General features: G+C 41.5%; 1 protein-coding gene across 3 annotated transcripts in view; it reads right to left on the reverse strand.

Moving 5' to 3' along the window:
- Nucleotides 1-14920, reverse strand: part of pnut (septin 7-like protein pnut) — a 150678-nt gene that overhangs the window by 106700 nt on the left and 29058 nt on the right. For all 3 annotated transcript variants that reach the window (XR_011714256.1, XM_071675083.1, XM_071675074.1), the window contains exon 3: nucleotides 2266-2366. Coding sequence is in view for 2 of the 3 variants with exons in the window: in XM_071675083.1 (XP_071531184.1) it covers nucleotides 2266-2366 (101 nt within the window). In the remaining variant the exon portion in view is untranslated. The remainder of the gene's footprint in view (nucleotides 1-2265; nucleotides 2367-14920) is intronic.

Here is a 14920-nt window from a genome sequence, read left to right on the forward strand (position 1 = left end):
CATACATTAAATAACCTTACCAACCAGTCAATAATACAGTCACCCCCTTTTTTAATAAATTCCACTGCAATACCATCCAAACCTGCAGCCTTGCCGGTTTTCATCTTCCGCAAAGCTTTTACTACCTCTTCTCTGTTTACCAAATCATTTTCCCTAACCCTCTCACTTTGCACACCACCTCGACCAAAACACCCTATATCTGCCACTCTATCATCAAACACATTCAACAAACCTTCAAAATACTCACTCCATCTCCTTCTCACATCACCACTACTTGTTATCACCTCCCCATTTGCGCCCTTCACTGAAGTTCCCATTTGCTCCCTTGTCTTACGCACTTTATTTACCTCCTTCCAAAACATCTTTTTATTCTCCCTAAAATTTAATGATACTCTCTCACCCCAACTCTCATTTGCCCTCTTTTTCACCTCTTGCACCTTTCTCTTGACCTCCTGTCTCTTTCTTTTATACATCTCCCACTCAATTGCATTTTTTCCCTGCAAAAATCGTCCAAATGCCTCTCTCTTCTCTTTCACTAATAATCTTACTTCTTCATCCCACCACTCACTACCCTTTCTAATCAACCCACCTCCCACTCTTCTCATGCCACAAGCATCTTTTGTGCAATCCATCACTGATTCCTTAAATACATCCCATTCCTCCCCCACTCCCCTTACTTCCATTGTTCTCACCTTTTTCCATTCTGTACTCAGTCTCTCCTGGTACTTCCTCACACAAGTCTCCTTCCCAAGCTCACTTACTTGTAAATTAACTAATTTAAAGCCATCTATCAGGTCTACTGTGGAGAATGAAGATAAGGGAAAATTACCATTCCTGGATGTGGTGATTCATGGGGAAAAATATTGCTTTAAATATAGCATCTACAGAATGCCAACTAATACAAGGTTCTATGTTCACTTTCACTCAGGTCACAGATTTAGTACTTAACAGTCTATATTTTCTTCCATATATATCTAAGAGCTTTACGAACTGTTAACTCAGAATTTCTGGATGAGGAATTTAGTAATATTGATACCATCGGTAAGAAACTTTGCTATCCTTCCCATATACTGGACAAATGTAAGACCAAGACTGTTTGATGTAAAATTAGTTTTCTCTTATAAGAGCACTATAAAGAAAATGTTGAGTGGACCAACTGTCACAACCAGGATTGACCCTGGCTGGGCAGCCCATGAATGTGTTGATGTCGGAAAGGCTACCTGCTACGCTACGAAAGTCCATAGCAAGGTCCATAGTACAGTGTTGCACTGAACAACATATTCCAGAAGCTTATTCGACATGATAATAATGTCGCCGGTATTGAAATATTTTTTGCAATCAAGATCAATTCAGTAACCTCTAAGTTCTAGTCAATTCAGTCTTGTTGGCAGCACTGGTGCAACTGTAAAGAAATTTTCTATATCAATATTGTTGAATCCCCTAAGTATTTCAAAAGGTTCCATCATATTGCCTCAGAGCTGCCTCTTGCTAACAGAGAACAAATCAAATTCTTGCAATTTATTCTTGTATGATTTATTACATAAAGAAGGAAGGAATTTAGTTGCTCTTTACTGCACTGCTTTAAATTTAAAAATATTCTTTCTTAGGTGGGGGCCCAGAAATGCACTGAATTTTCAAAGTGAGGTCTAATTAAACTTACATATGGTGGCAAAACTACATCCTTACTTTTGTACAAAAAATTCTCTTGATAAATCCTAACATCCTCTGCATTTGCTTGGTACCTTCCTTACAATGCTGGGAGAATTAGGTAGGGAGGCTTTATCAACAATGGAAACAGAAATAGTGTCAATGGTACAGAAAAGGGAAAGTAAGGTGAATGAACAGAAATACAAGGGTGTTTCATCTAAAAAATGACAGATTTCTTATCATTTTGAGATGATAAGAAGGGAGAATTGAAAGTGAAAGGAAATTTTTTCCTCCTTTTACAATTTGCAGTTTGCAGTGAAGTCCTCTAAGTAGATGATCTCTACTTGAGGATGATAGGATATCAAGGCCTCCTTGAAGGAATTTAAATGACTGAAGAAAGTTAGAAAAATTGTGCAACTATGATATCTATAGTTGGAGGACATCAGAGTTTGGTAATTCACATACTGCATAGTATATCACAGGATTATTTCAATGTACATGATAATATAAATTGTAGAAAGTGACATGGATGGAACAAGAAAAATAAGAAAAAATACTTTCATAATGATAAAAGACAAAAATAATCATTCACATTATAAGAAATACGCAGTTACTCACCAATCACTGTTGTCAACAGCATCTCCAAAACCTGGTGTGTCGACCACAGTCAGCATCAGGTTGACACCATTTTCCTTTAACAGGACTTTTGTCGTTTCCACCTGGTCATATAACATTCAAAATTATAAATAGAAGAATGCTATGATCTATTTATCTATACTAAATATATATATATATTTCTTTCAAACTATTCGCCATTTCCCGCGTTAGTGAGGTAGCGTTAAGATCAGAGAACTGGGCCTTTAAGGGAATATCCTCACCTGGCCCCCTTCTCTATTCCTTCTTTTGGAAAATTAATAAAAAATAATGAGAGGGGAGGATTTCCAGCTCCCCGCTCCCTCCCCTTTTAGTCTCCTTCTACGACACGCAGGGAATACGTGGGAAGTATTCTTTCTCCCCTATCCCCAGGGATATATATATATATATAGGCTGCAGGTTTGGATGGTATTGCAGTGGAATTTATTAAAAAAGGGAGTGACTGTATTATTGACTGGTTGGTAAGATTATTTAATGTATGTATGACTCATGGTAAGGTGCCTGAGGATTGGCGGAATGCGTGCATAGTGCCATTGTACAAAGGCAAAGGGGATAAGAGTGAGTGCTCAAATTTCAGAGGTATAAGTTTGTTGAGTATCCCTGGTAAATTATATGGGAGGGTATTGATTGAGAGGGTGAAGGCATGTACAGAGCATCAGATTGGGGAAGAGCAGTGTGGTTTCAGAAGTGGTAGAGGATGTGTGGATCAGGTGTTTGCTTTGAAGAATGTATGTGAGAATTACTTAGAAAAGCAAATGGATTTGTATGTAGCATTTATGGATCTGGAGAAGGCATATGATAGAGTTGATAGAGATGCTCTGTGGAAGGTATTAAGAATATATGGTGTGGGAGGCAAGTTGTTAGAAGCAGTGAAAAGTTTTTATCGAGGTTGTAGGGCATGTGTACGTGTAGGAAGAGAGGAAAGTGACTGGTTCTCAGTGAATGTAGGTTTGCGGCAGGGGTGTGTGATGTCTCCATGGTTGTTTAATTTGTTTATGGATGGGGTTGTTAGGGAGGTGAATGCAAGAGTTTTGGAAAGAGGGGCAAGTATGAAGTCTGTTGTGGATGAGAGAGCTTGGGAAGTGAGTCAGTTGTTGTTCGCTGATGATACAGCGCTGGTGGCTGATTCATGTGAGAAACTGCAGAAGCTGGTGACTGAGTTTGGTAAAGTGTGTGAAAGAAGAAAGTTAAGAGTAAATGTGAATAAGAGCAAGGTTATTAGGTACAGTAGGGTTGAGGGTCAAGTCAATTGGGAGGTAAGTTTGAATGGAGAAAAACTGGAGGAAGTAAAGTGTTTTAGATATCTGGGAGTGGATCTGGCAGCGAATGGAACCATGGAAGCAGAAGTGAATCATAGGGTGGGGGGGGGGCGAAAATCCTGGGAGCCTTGAGGAATGTGTGGAAGTCGAGAACATTATCTCCGAAAGCAAAAATGGGTATGTTTGAAGGAATAGTGGTTCCAACAATTTTGTATGGTTGCGAGGCGTGGGCTATGGATAGAGCTGTGCGCAGGAGGGTGGATGTGCTGGAAATGAGATGTTTGAGGACAATGTGTGGTGTGAGGTGGTTTGATCGAGTAAGTAACGTAAGGGTAAGAGATGTGTGGAAATAAAAAGAGCGTGGTTGAGAGAGCAGAAGAGGGTGTTTTGAAATGGTTTGGGCACATGGAGAGAATGAGTGAGGAAAGATTGACCAAGAGGATATATGTGTCGGAGGTGGAGGGAACGAGGAGAAGAGGGAGACCAAATTGGAGGTGGAAAGATGGAGTGAAAAAGATTTTGTGTGATCCGGGCCTGAACATGCAGGAGGGTGAAAGGAGGGCAAGGAATAGAGTGAATTGGAGCGATGTGGTATACCGGGGTTGACGTGCTGTCAGTGGATTGAAGCAGGGCATGTGAAGCGTCTGGGGTAAACCATGGAAAGCTGTGTAGGTATGTATATTTGCGTGTGTGGACGTATGTATATACATGTGTATGGGGGGGGGGGTTGGGCCATTTCTTTCGTCTGTTTCCTTGCGCTACCTCGCAAACGCGGGAGACAGCGACAAAGTATAATAAAAAAAAAAAATATATATATATATATATATATATTATCCCTGGGGATAGGGGATTAAGAATACTTCCCACGTATTCCCTGCGTGTCGTAGAAGGCGACTAAAAGGGGAGGGGGCGGGGGGCTGGAAATCCTCCCCTCTCTTTTTTTTTAATTTTCCAAAAGAAGGAACAGAGGGGACCAGATGAGGATATTCCAAAAAAGGCCCAGTCCTCTGTTCCTAACGCTACCTCGCTAACGCGGGAAATGGTGAATAGTTTAAAAAAAAGAATATATATATATATATATATATATATATATATATATATATATATATATATATATATATATATAATCATTTTCCTCAGAAATAATTTAAGCAAAATAACATCACTGTAAGTTGTGATTAACACTGATATGCTGTTATTGCTAAGAACATACTGAAAATATATGCACTACAGTAATGCACAATATAAAAACTCATGAGTACAATTTCAAACTTTTTGAAAACTTCCTATAAACAAAAAGGCATTTGTGTCACAACCTTCTAAGTGGGTCATTTCTTTTTTTTTTACGGTTTCCAGTTATCAGCCTACATTGTGCCACGTCTCACATCATTGCTACTTAGTGCTTGAGATCTGGAATGATTGTACATCAGCCTGGGTAGATATCATGACCACATGCTTAGGAAATGTGGCTTTAAATTTCAAGGTCTGGAGTTGATCCTCAGACTCACTCAAACAAAATATGAATAGTTACCAGCTTATCTGAGAAAGTAAGCTAAAATCCCTGAGGCCTATTAGCTGTGTCCACGCATTCTAATTTTGTCCAATTAGAACCAAGAAGATGGAGTTGGCACAGCCTACACCCCAAATCAAAATCCTTCTATTCAGTCTTATAAATTTTCCATAACACTTGAATGATGACTTTCCTACTAACCACTAACCATACAATCCTGAATGGCTGCATGGACAATTTTCTTTTCCTTAAGTCTTTTAAAACTGTAAAATCCACTAATAAAAAGCTTAACTGCATGAGCAAAAACTAATATCAATATTGTACAAACTGATGCTATAATCAATATAGGTTCATAAATTTTCTAACTTCAAGATTAATGAAGCAAAGTAAAACTCACTTGTAAGATCCTTAAAACTTTTCCAGCAAACTTCAAGATTAATAAAGCAACATAAAACTCACATACGATCCTTAAAACTTTTCCTGCAATCCAGTAAAAATTACCCCATTCTGTATTTAAATTCCTAGAGCCAATGTTTATAAACTACAGTATCAAATATGTCAATTTGCTTACTATACATTTGGTGTGTGCGATAGAATTGGTGCTAGAGTGAGATGACAGAGTGTAGAGTAAACAGTAATTATGCCATCCACAAAAGAAGGCCTCTTCCATTTTCCATGTAGATTTCTTGTACTTTTTAACAAGTTGATGATGAGTGTCTGGTATCTCGTGTTCAGAGAAGATTCTTAATGGGCAACTGTGCTTCAGTTTTGGGAAGTATTTAGCTTCATATAATGATCCAGCAAAATAAAGTCTGAAGGTGGAACTATAAGGAGCCTTCAATAAGTCTCAGAAATCCTAACCTCTGTAGTAGAATTCGTACTTTCACATGTTCAATGCATGAGAGTAGCATGGCTGCCCATATTCTGTAGAGGAACCTTAATGTGATGCAGACAGTGAACACATGTATTTGAAATTTTTCTTTATTCTCATTCTCTCTCTCTCTCTCTCTCTCTATATATATAATATATCTTTTTTTTTTTAATTTTTCCAAAAGAAGGAACAGAGGAGGGCCAGGTGAGGATATTCCAAAAAAGGCCCAGTCCTCTGTTCCTAACGCTACCTCGCTAACGCGGGAAATGGCGAATAGTTTAAAAGAAAAGAAAGAAAATATATATTTATATTTATTTTTATCTATTTTGCTTTGTCGCTGTCTCCCGTGTTTGCGAGGTAGCGCAAGGAAACAGACGAAAGAAATGGCCCAACCCAACCCAATACACAATGTATGCACACACATGTAAATATACATACCTATACATCTCAATGTACACATATATATACATACACAGACACATACATATATACCCATGCACACAATTCACACTATCTGCCCCCATTCACTCCCATCGCCACCTCGCCACATATGGAATACCATCCACCTCCCCCCTCATGTGTGTGAGGTAGCACTAGGAAAAGACAACAAAGGCCCCATTCGTTCACACTCAGTCTCTAGCTGCCACACAAACCACAGCTCCCTTTCCACATCCAGGCCCCACACAACTTTCCATGGTTTACCCCAGACGCTTCACATGCCCTGATTCAATCCACTGACAGCACGTCAACCCTGGTGTACCACATCGATCCAATTCACTCTATTCCTTGCCCTCCTTTCACCCTCCTGCATGTTCAGGCCCCGATCACTCAAAATCTTTTTCACTCCATCTTTCCACCTCCAATTTGGTCTCCCACTTCTCCTCGTTCCCTCCACCTCCGACAAATATATCCTCTTGGTCAATCTTTCCTCACTCATTCTCTCCATGTGCCTAAACCATTTCAAAACACCATCTTCTGCTCTCTCAACCACACTCTTTTTATTTCCACACATCTCTCTTACCCTTACATTACTTACTCGATCAAACCACCTCACACCACACATTGTCCTCAAACATCTCATTTCCAGCACATCCATCCTCCTGCGCACAATTCTATCCATAGCCCATGCCTGGCAACCATACAAAATTGTTGGAACCACTATTCCTTCAAACATAACCATTTTTGCTTTCCGAGATAATGTTCTCGACTTCCACACATTCTTCAAGGCTCACAGGATTTTCGCCCCCTCCCCCACCCTATGATTCACTTCCGCTTCCATGGTTCCATCCGCTGCCAGATCCACTCCCAGATATCTAAAACACTTTACTTCCTCCAGTTTTTCTCCATTCAAACTTACCTCCCAATTGACTTGACCCTCAACCCTACTGTACCTAATAACCTTGCTCTTATTCACATTTACTCTTAACTTTCTTCTTTCACACACTTTACCAAACTCAGTCACCAGCTTCTGTAGTTTCTCACGTGAATCAGCCACCAGCGCTGTATCATCAGCGAACAACAACTGACTCACTTTCCAAGCTCTCTCATCCCCAACAGACTTCATACTTGCCCCTCTTTCCAAAACTCTTGCATTCACCTCCCTAACAACCCCATCCATAAACAAATTAAACAACCATGGAGACATCACATACCCCTGCCGCAAACCTACATTCACTGAGAACCAATCACTTTCCTCTCTTCCTACACGTACACATGCCTTACATCCTCGATAAAAACTTTTCACTGCTTCTAACAACTTGCCTCCCACACCATATATTCTTAATACCTTCCACAGAGCATCTCTATCAACTCAATCATATGCCTTCTCCAGATCCATAAATGCTACATACAAATCCATTTGCTTTTCTAAGTATTTCTCACATACATTCTTCAAAGCAAACACCTGATCCACACATCCTTTACCACTTCTGAAACCACACTGCTCTTCCCCAATCTGATGCTCTGTACATGCCTTCACCCTCTCAATCAATACCCTCCCATATAATTTACCAGGAATACTCAACAAACTTATACCTCTGTAATTTGAGCACTCACTCTTATCCACTTTGCCTTTGTACAATGGCACTATGCACACATTCTGCCAATCCTCAGGCACCTCACCATGAGTCATACATACATTAAATAACCTTACCAACCAGTCCACAATACAGTCACCCCCTTTTTTAAAAAATTCCACTGCAATACCATCCAAACCTGCTGCCTTGACCGCTTTCATCTTCCGCAAAGCTTTTACTACCTCTTCTCTGTTTACCAAATCATTTTCCCTAACCCTCTCACTTTGCAGACCAGCTCGACCAAAATACCCTATATCTGCCACTCTATCATCAAACACATTCAACAAACCTTCAAAATACTCACTCCATCTCCTTCTCACATCACCACTACTTGTTATCACCTCCCCATTTGCGCCCTTCACTGAAGTTCCCATTTGCTCCCTTGTCTTACGCACTTTATTTATATATATACATATATATATATATGTTAAAGTTGTTAGAAGCAGTGAAAAGTTTTTATCGAGGATGTAAGGCATGTGTACGTGTAGGAAGAGAGGAAAGTGATTGGTTCTCAGTGAATGTAGGTTTGCGGCAGGGGTGTGTGATGTCTCCATGGTTGTTTAATTTGTTTATGGATGGGGTTGTTAGGGAGGTAAATGCAAGAGTTTTGGAAAGAGGGGCAAGTATGAAGTCTGTTGGGGATGAGAGAGCTTGGGAAGTGAGTCAGTTGTTGTTCGCTGATGATACAGCGCTGGTGGCTGATTCATGTGAGAAACTGCAGAAGCTGGTGACTGAGTTTGGTAAAGTGTGTGGAAGAAGAAAGTTAAGAGTAAATGTGAATAAGAGCAAGGTTATTAGGTACAGTAGGGTTGAGGGTCAAGTCAATTGGGAGGTGAGTTTGAATGGAGAAAAACTGGAGGAAGTGAAGTGTTTTAGATATCTAGGAGTGGATCTGGCAGCGGATGGAACCATGGAAGCGGAAGTGGATCATAGGGTGGGGGAGGGGGCGAAAATCCTGGGGGCCTTGAAGAATGTGTGGAAGTCGAGAACATTATCTCGGAAAGCAAAAATGGGTATGTTTGAAGGAATAGTGGTTCCAACAATGTTGTATAGTTGCGAGGCGTGGGCTATGGATAGAGTTGTGCGCAGGAGGATGGATGTGCTGGAAATGAGATGTTTGAGGACAATGTGTGGTGTGAGGTGGTTTGATCGAGTGAGTAACGTAAGGGTAAGAGAGATGTGTGGAAATAAAAAGAGCGTGGTTGAGAGAGCAGAAGAGGGTGTTTTGAAGTGGTTTGGGCACATGGAGAGGATGAGTGAGGAAAGATTGACCAAGAGGATATATGTGTCGGAGGTGGAGGGAACAAGGAGAAGAGGGAGACCAAATTGGAGGTGGAAAGATGGAGTGAAAAAGATTTTGTGTGATCGGGGCCTGAACATGCAGGAGGGTGAAAGGAGGGCAAGGAATAGAGTGAATTGGATCGATGTGGTATACCGGGGTTGACGTGCTGTCAGTGCATTGAAGCAGGGCATGTGAAGCGTCTGGGGTAAACCATGGAAAGCTGTGTAGGTATGTATATTTGCGTGTGTGGACGTATGTATATACATGTGTATGGGGGGGGGGGTTGGGCCATTTCTTTCGTCTGTTTCCTTGCGCTACCTCGCAAACGCGGGAGACAGCGACAAAGTATAATAAATAAATAAAATATATATACATATATATATATATATATATATATATATATATATATATATATATATATATATATATATGTATATACACAACATGCTGTCAATGACGTGCCGTCAATGGATTGAATCAAGGCATGTGAAGCGTCTGGGGTAAACCATGGAAAGTTCTGTGGGGCCTGGATGTGGAAAGGGAGCTGTGGTTTCGGGCATTATTACATGACAACTAGAGACTGAGTGTGAATGAATGGGGACTTTGTTGTCTTTTCCTAGCGCTACCTCACACACATGAGGGGGGAGGGGGATGTTACTCCATGTGTGGCTAGGTGGCAACGGGAATAAATAAAGGCAGACAGTATGAATTATGTACATGTGTATATATGTATATGTCTGTGTGTGTATATATATGTGTACATTGAGATGTATAGGTATGTATATTTGCGTGTGTGGACATGTATGTATACACATGTGTAAGGGGGTGGATTGGGCCATTTCTTTCGTCTGTTTCCTTGCGCTACCTTGCAAACGCGGGAGAAAGTGACAAAGCAAAATAAAATAAATAAATAATAAATATATACAACATTGTTGGAACCACTATTCCTTCAAACATACCCATTTTTGCTTTCCGAGATAATGTTCTCGACTTCCAAACATTCTTCAAGGCTCCCAGAATTTTCGCCCCCTCCCCCACCCTATGACTCAATTCCACTTCCATGGTTCAATCCGCTGCCAGATCCACTCCCAGATATCTAAAACACTTTACTTCCTCCAGTTTTTCTCCATTCAAACTTACCTCCCAATTGACTTGACCCTCAACCCTACTGTACCTAATAACCTTGCTCTAATTCACATTTACTCTTAACTTTCTTCTTTCACACACTTTACCAAACTCAGTCACCAGCTTCTGCAGTTTCTCACATGAATAAACCACCAGCGCTGTATCATCAGCGAACAACAACTGACTCACTTCCAATCTCTCTCATCCACATCAGACTGCATACTTGCCCCTCTTTCCAAAACTCTTGCATTCACCTCCCTAACAACCCATCCATAAACAAATTAAACAACCATGGAGACATCACACACCCCTGCCGCAAACCTACATTCACTGAGAACCAATCACTTTCCTCTCTTCCTACAATGTACACATATATATACACACACAGACATATACATATATACACATGTACGTAATTCATACTGTCTGCCTTTATTAGTTCCCATCGCCACCCCACCACACATGGAATAACAACCCCCTCCCCCTCATGTGTGCGAGGTAGCGCTAGGAAAAGATAACAAAGGCCCCATTCGTTCACGCTCAGTCTCTAGCTGTCATGTAATAATGCACCGAAACCAGAGCACCCTTTCCACATTCAGGCCCCACACAACTTTCCATGGTTTACCCCAGATGCTTCACATGCCCTGGTTCAATCCATTGACAGCACGTCAACCCCGATATACCACATCGTTCCAATTCACTCTATTCCTTGCACATCTTTCACCCTCCTGCATGTTCAGGTGCCGATCTCTCAAAATCTTTTTCACTCCATCCTTCGACCTCCAATTTGGTCTCCCACTTCTCCTCATTCCCTCCACCTCTGACACATATATCCTCTAGGTCAATCTTTCCTCACTCATTCTCTCCATGTAACCATACCATTTCAAAACACCCTCTTCTGCTCTCTCAACCACACTCTTTTTATTTCCACACATCTCTCTTACCCTTACATTACTTACTCGATCAAACCACCTCACACCACATATTGTCCTCAAACATCTCATTTCCAGCACATCCACCCTCCTGCGCACAACTCTATCCATAGTCCATGCCTCGCAACCATACAACATTGTTGGAACTACTATTCCTTCAAACATACCTATTTTTGCTTTCCGAGATAATGTTCTCGACTTCCAAACATTCTTCAAGGCTCCCAGAATTTTCGCCCCCTCCCCCACCCTATGATTCACTTCCGCTTCCATGGTTCCATCCGCTGCCAGATCCACTCCCAGATATCTAAAACACTTTACTTCCTCCAGTTTTTCTCCATTCAAACTTACCTCCCAATTGACTTGACCCTCAACCCTACTGTACCTAATAACCTTCCTCTTATTCACATTTACTCTTAACTTTCTTCTTTCACACACTTTACCAAACTCAGTCACCAGCTTCAGTTTCTTACATGAATCAGCCACCAGCGCTGTATCATCAGCGAACAACAACTGACTCACTTCCCAAGCTCTTTCATCCAGTAACAGACTGCATACTTGCACCTCTCTCCAAAACTCTTGCATTCACCTCCCCAACAACCCCATCCATAAACAAATTAAACAGCTGTGGAGACATCACACACCCCTGCCGCAAACTTACATTCACTGAGAACCAATCACTTTCCTCTCTTCCTACATGTACACATGCCTTACATCCTCGATAAAAACTTATCAATGCTTCTAACAACTTGCCTACCACACCATATATTCTTAAAACCTTCCACAGAGCATCTCTATCAACTCTATCATATGCCTTCTCCAGATCCATAAATGCTACATACAAATCCATTTGTTTTTTCAAGTATTTCTCACATACATTCTTCAAAGCAAACACCTGATCCACACATCCTCTACCACTTCTGAAACCACACTGCTCTTCCCCAATCTGATGCTCTGTACATGCCTTCACCCTCTCAATCAATACCCTCCCACATAACTTACCAGGAATACTCAATAAGCTTTTTTTTTTTTGCTTTGTCGCTGTCTCCCGCATTTGCGAGGTAGCGCAAGGAAACAGACGAAAGAAATGGCCCAACCCACCCCCATACACATGTATATACATACATCCACACACGCAAATGTACATACCTACACAGCTTTCCATGGTTTACCCCAGACGCTTCACATGCCTTGATTCAATCCACTGACAGCACGTCAACCCCGGTATACCACATCGCTCCAATTCACTCTATTCCTTGCCCTCCTTTCACCCTCCTGCATGCTCAGGCCCCGATCACACAAAATCTTTTTCACTCCATCTTTCCACCTCCAATTTGGTCTCCCTCTTCTCCTCGTTCCCTCCACCTCCGACACATATATTCTCTTGGTCAATCTTTCCTCACTCATTCTCTCCATGTGCCCGAACCATTTCAAAACACCCTCTTCTGCTCTCTCAACCACGCTCTTTTTATTTCCACACATCTCTCTTACCCTTACGTTACTTACTCGATCAAACCACCTCACACCACACATTGTCCTCAAACATCTCATTTCCAGCACATCCATCCTCCTGCGCACAACTCTATCCATAGCCCACGCCTCGCAACCATACAACATTGTTGGAACCACTATTCCTTCAAACATACCCATTTTTGCTTTCCGAGATAATGTTCTCGACTTCCACACATTCTTCAAGGCTCCCAGAATTTTCGCCCCCTCCCCCACCCTATGACCCACTTCCGCTTCCATGGTTCCATCCACTGCCAGATCCACTCCCAGATATCTAAAACACTTCACTTCCTCCAGTTTTTCTCCATTCAAACTCACCTCCCAATTGATTTGACCCTCAACCCTACTGTACCTAATAACCTTGCTCTTATTCACATTTACTCTTAACTTTCTTCTTTCACACACTTTACCAAACTCAGTCACCAGCTTCTGCAGTTTCTCACATGAATCAGCCACCAGCGCTGTATCATCAGCGAACAACAACTGACTCACTTCCCAAGCTCTCTCATCCCCAACAGACTTCATACTTGCCCCTCTTTCCAAAACTCTTGCATTCACCTCCCTAACAACCCCATCCATAAACAAATTAAACAACCATGGAGACATCACACACCCCTGCCGCAAACCTACCTTCACTGGGAACCAATCACTTTCCTCTCTTCCTACACGTACACATGCCTTACATCCTCGATAAAAACTTTTCACTGCTTCTAACAACTTGCCTCCCACACCATATATTCTTAATACCTTCCACAGAGCATCTCTATCAACTCTATCATATGCCTTCTCCAGATCCATAAATGCTACATAAAAATCCATTTGCTTTTCTAAGTATTTCTCACATACATTCTTCAAAGCAAACACCTGATCCACACATCCTCTACCACTTCTGAAACAACACTGCTCTTCCCCAATCTGATGCTCTGTACATGCCTTCACCCTCTCAATCAATATCCTCCCATATAATTTACCAGGAATACTCAACAAACTTATACCTCTGTAATTTGAGCACTCTTATCCCCTTTGCCTTTGTACAATGGCACTATGCACGCATTCCGCCAATCCTCAGGCACCTCACCATGAGTCATACATACATTAAATAACCTTACCAACCAGTCAACAATACAGTCACCCCCTTTTTTAATAAATTCCACTGCAATACCATCCAAACCTGCTGCCTTGCTGGCTTTCATCTTCCGCAAAGCTTTTACTACCTCTTCTCTGTTTACCAACTCATTTTCCCTAACCCTCTCACTTTGCACACCACCTCGACCAAAACACCCTATATCTGCCACTCTATCATCAAACACATTCAACAAACCTTCAAAATACTCACTCCATCTCCTTCTCACATCACCACTACTTGTTATCATCTCCCCATTAGCCCCCTTCACTGAAGTTCCCATTTGCTCCCTTGTCTTACGCACTTTATTTACCTCCTTCCAAAACATCTTTTTATTCTCCCTGAAATTCAATGATACTCTCTCACCCCAACTCTCATTTTCCCTCTTTTTCACCTCTTGCACCTTTCTCTTGACCTCCTGCCTCTTTCTTTTATACCTCTCCCACTCATTTGCATTTTTTCCCTGCAAAAATCATCCAAATGCCTCTCTCTTCTCTTTCACTAATAATCTTACTTCTTCATCCCACCACTCACTACCTTTTCTAATCAACCCACCTCCCACTCTTCTCATGCCACAAGCATCTTTTGTGCAAGCCATCACTGATTCCCTAAATACATCCCATTCCTCCCCCACTCCCCTTACCTCCTTTGTTCTCACCTTTTTCCATTCTGTACTCAGTCTCTCCTGGTACTTCCTCACACAAGTCTCCTTCCCACGCTCACTTACTCTCACCACTCTCTTCACCCCAACATTCTCTCTTCTTTTCTGAAAACCCCCACAAATCTTCACCCTCGCCTTCACAAGATAATGATCAGACATCCCTCCAGTTGCACCTCTCAGCACATTAACATCCAAAAGTCTCTCTTTTGTGTGTCTATCAATTAACACGTAATCCAATAACGCTCTCTGGCCATCTCTCCCACTTACATACGTAT

Source organism: Panulirus ornatus, chromosome 2 (genome assembly GCF_036320965.1).
Source record: "Panulirus ornatus isolate Po-2019 chromosome 2, ASM3632096v1, whole genome shotgun sequence".
NCBI lineage: Eukaryota > Metazoa > Arthropoda > Malacostraca > Decapoda > Palinuridae > Panulirus > Panulirus ornatus.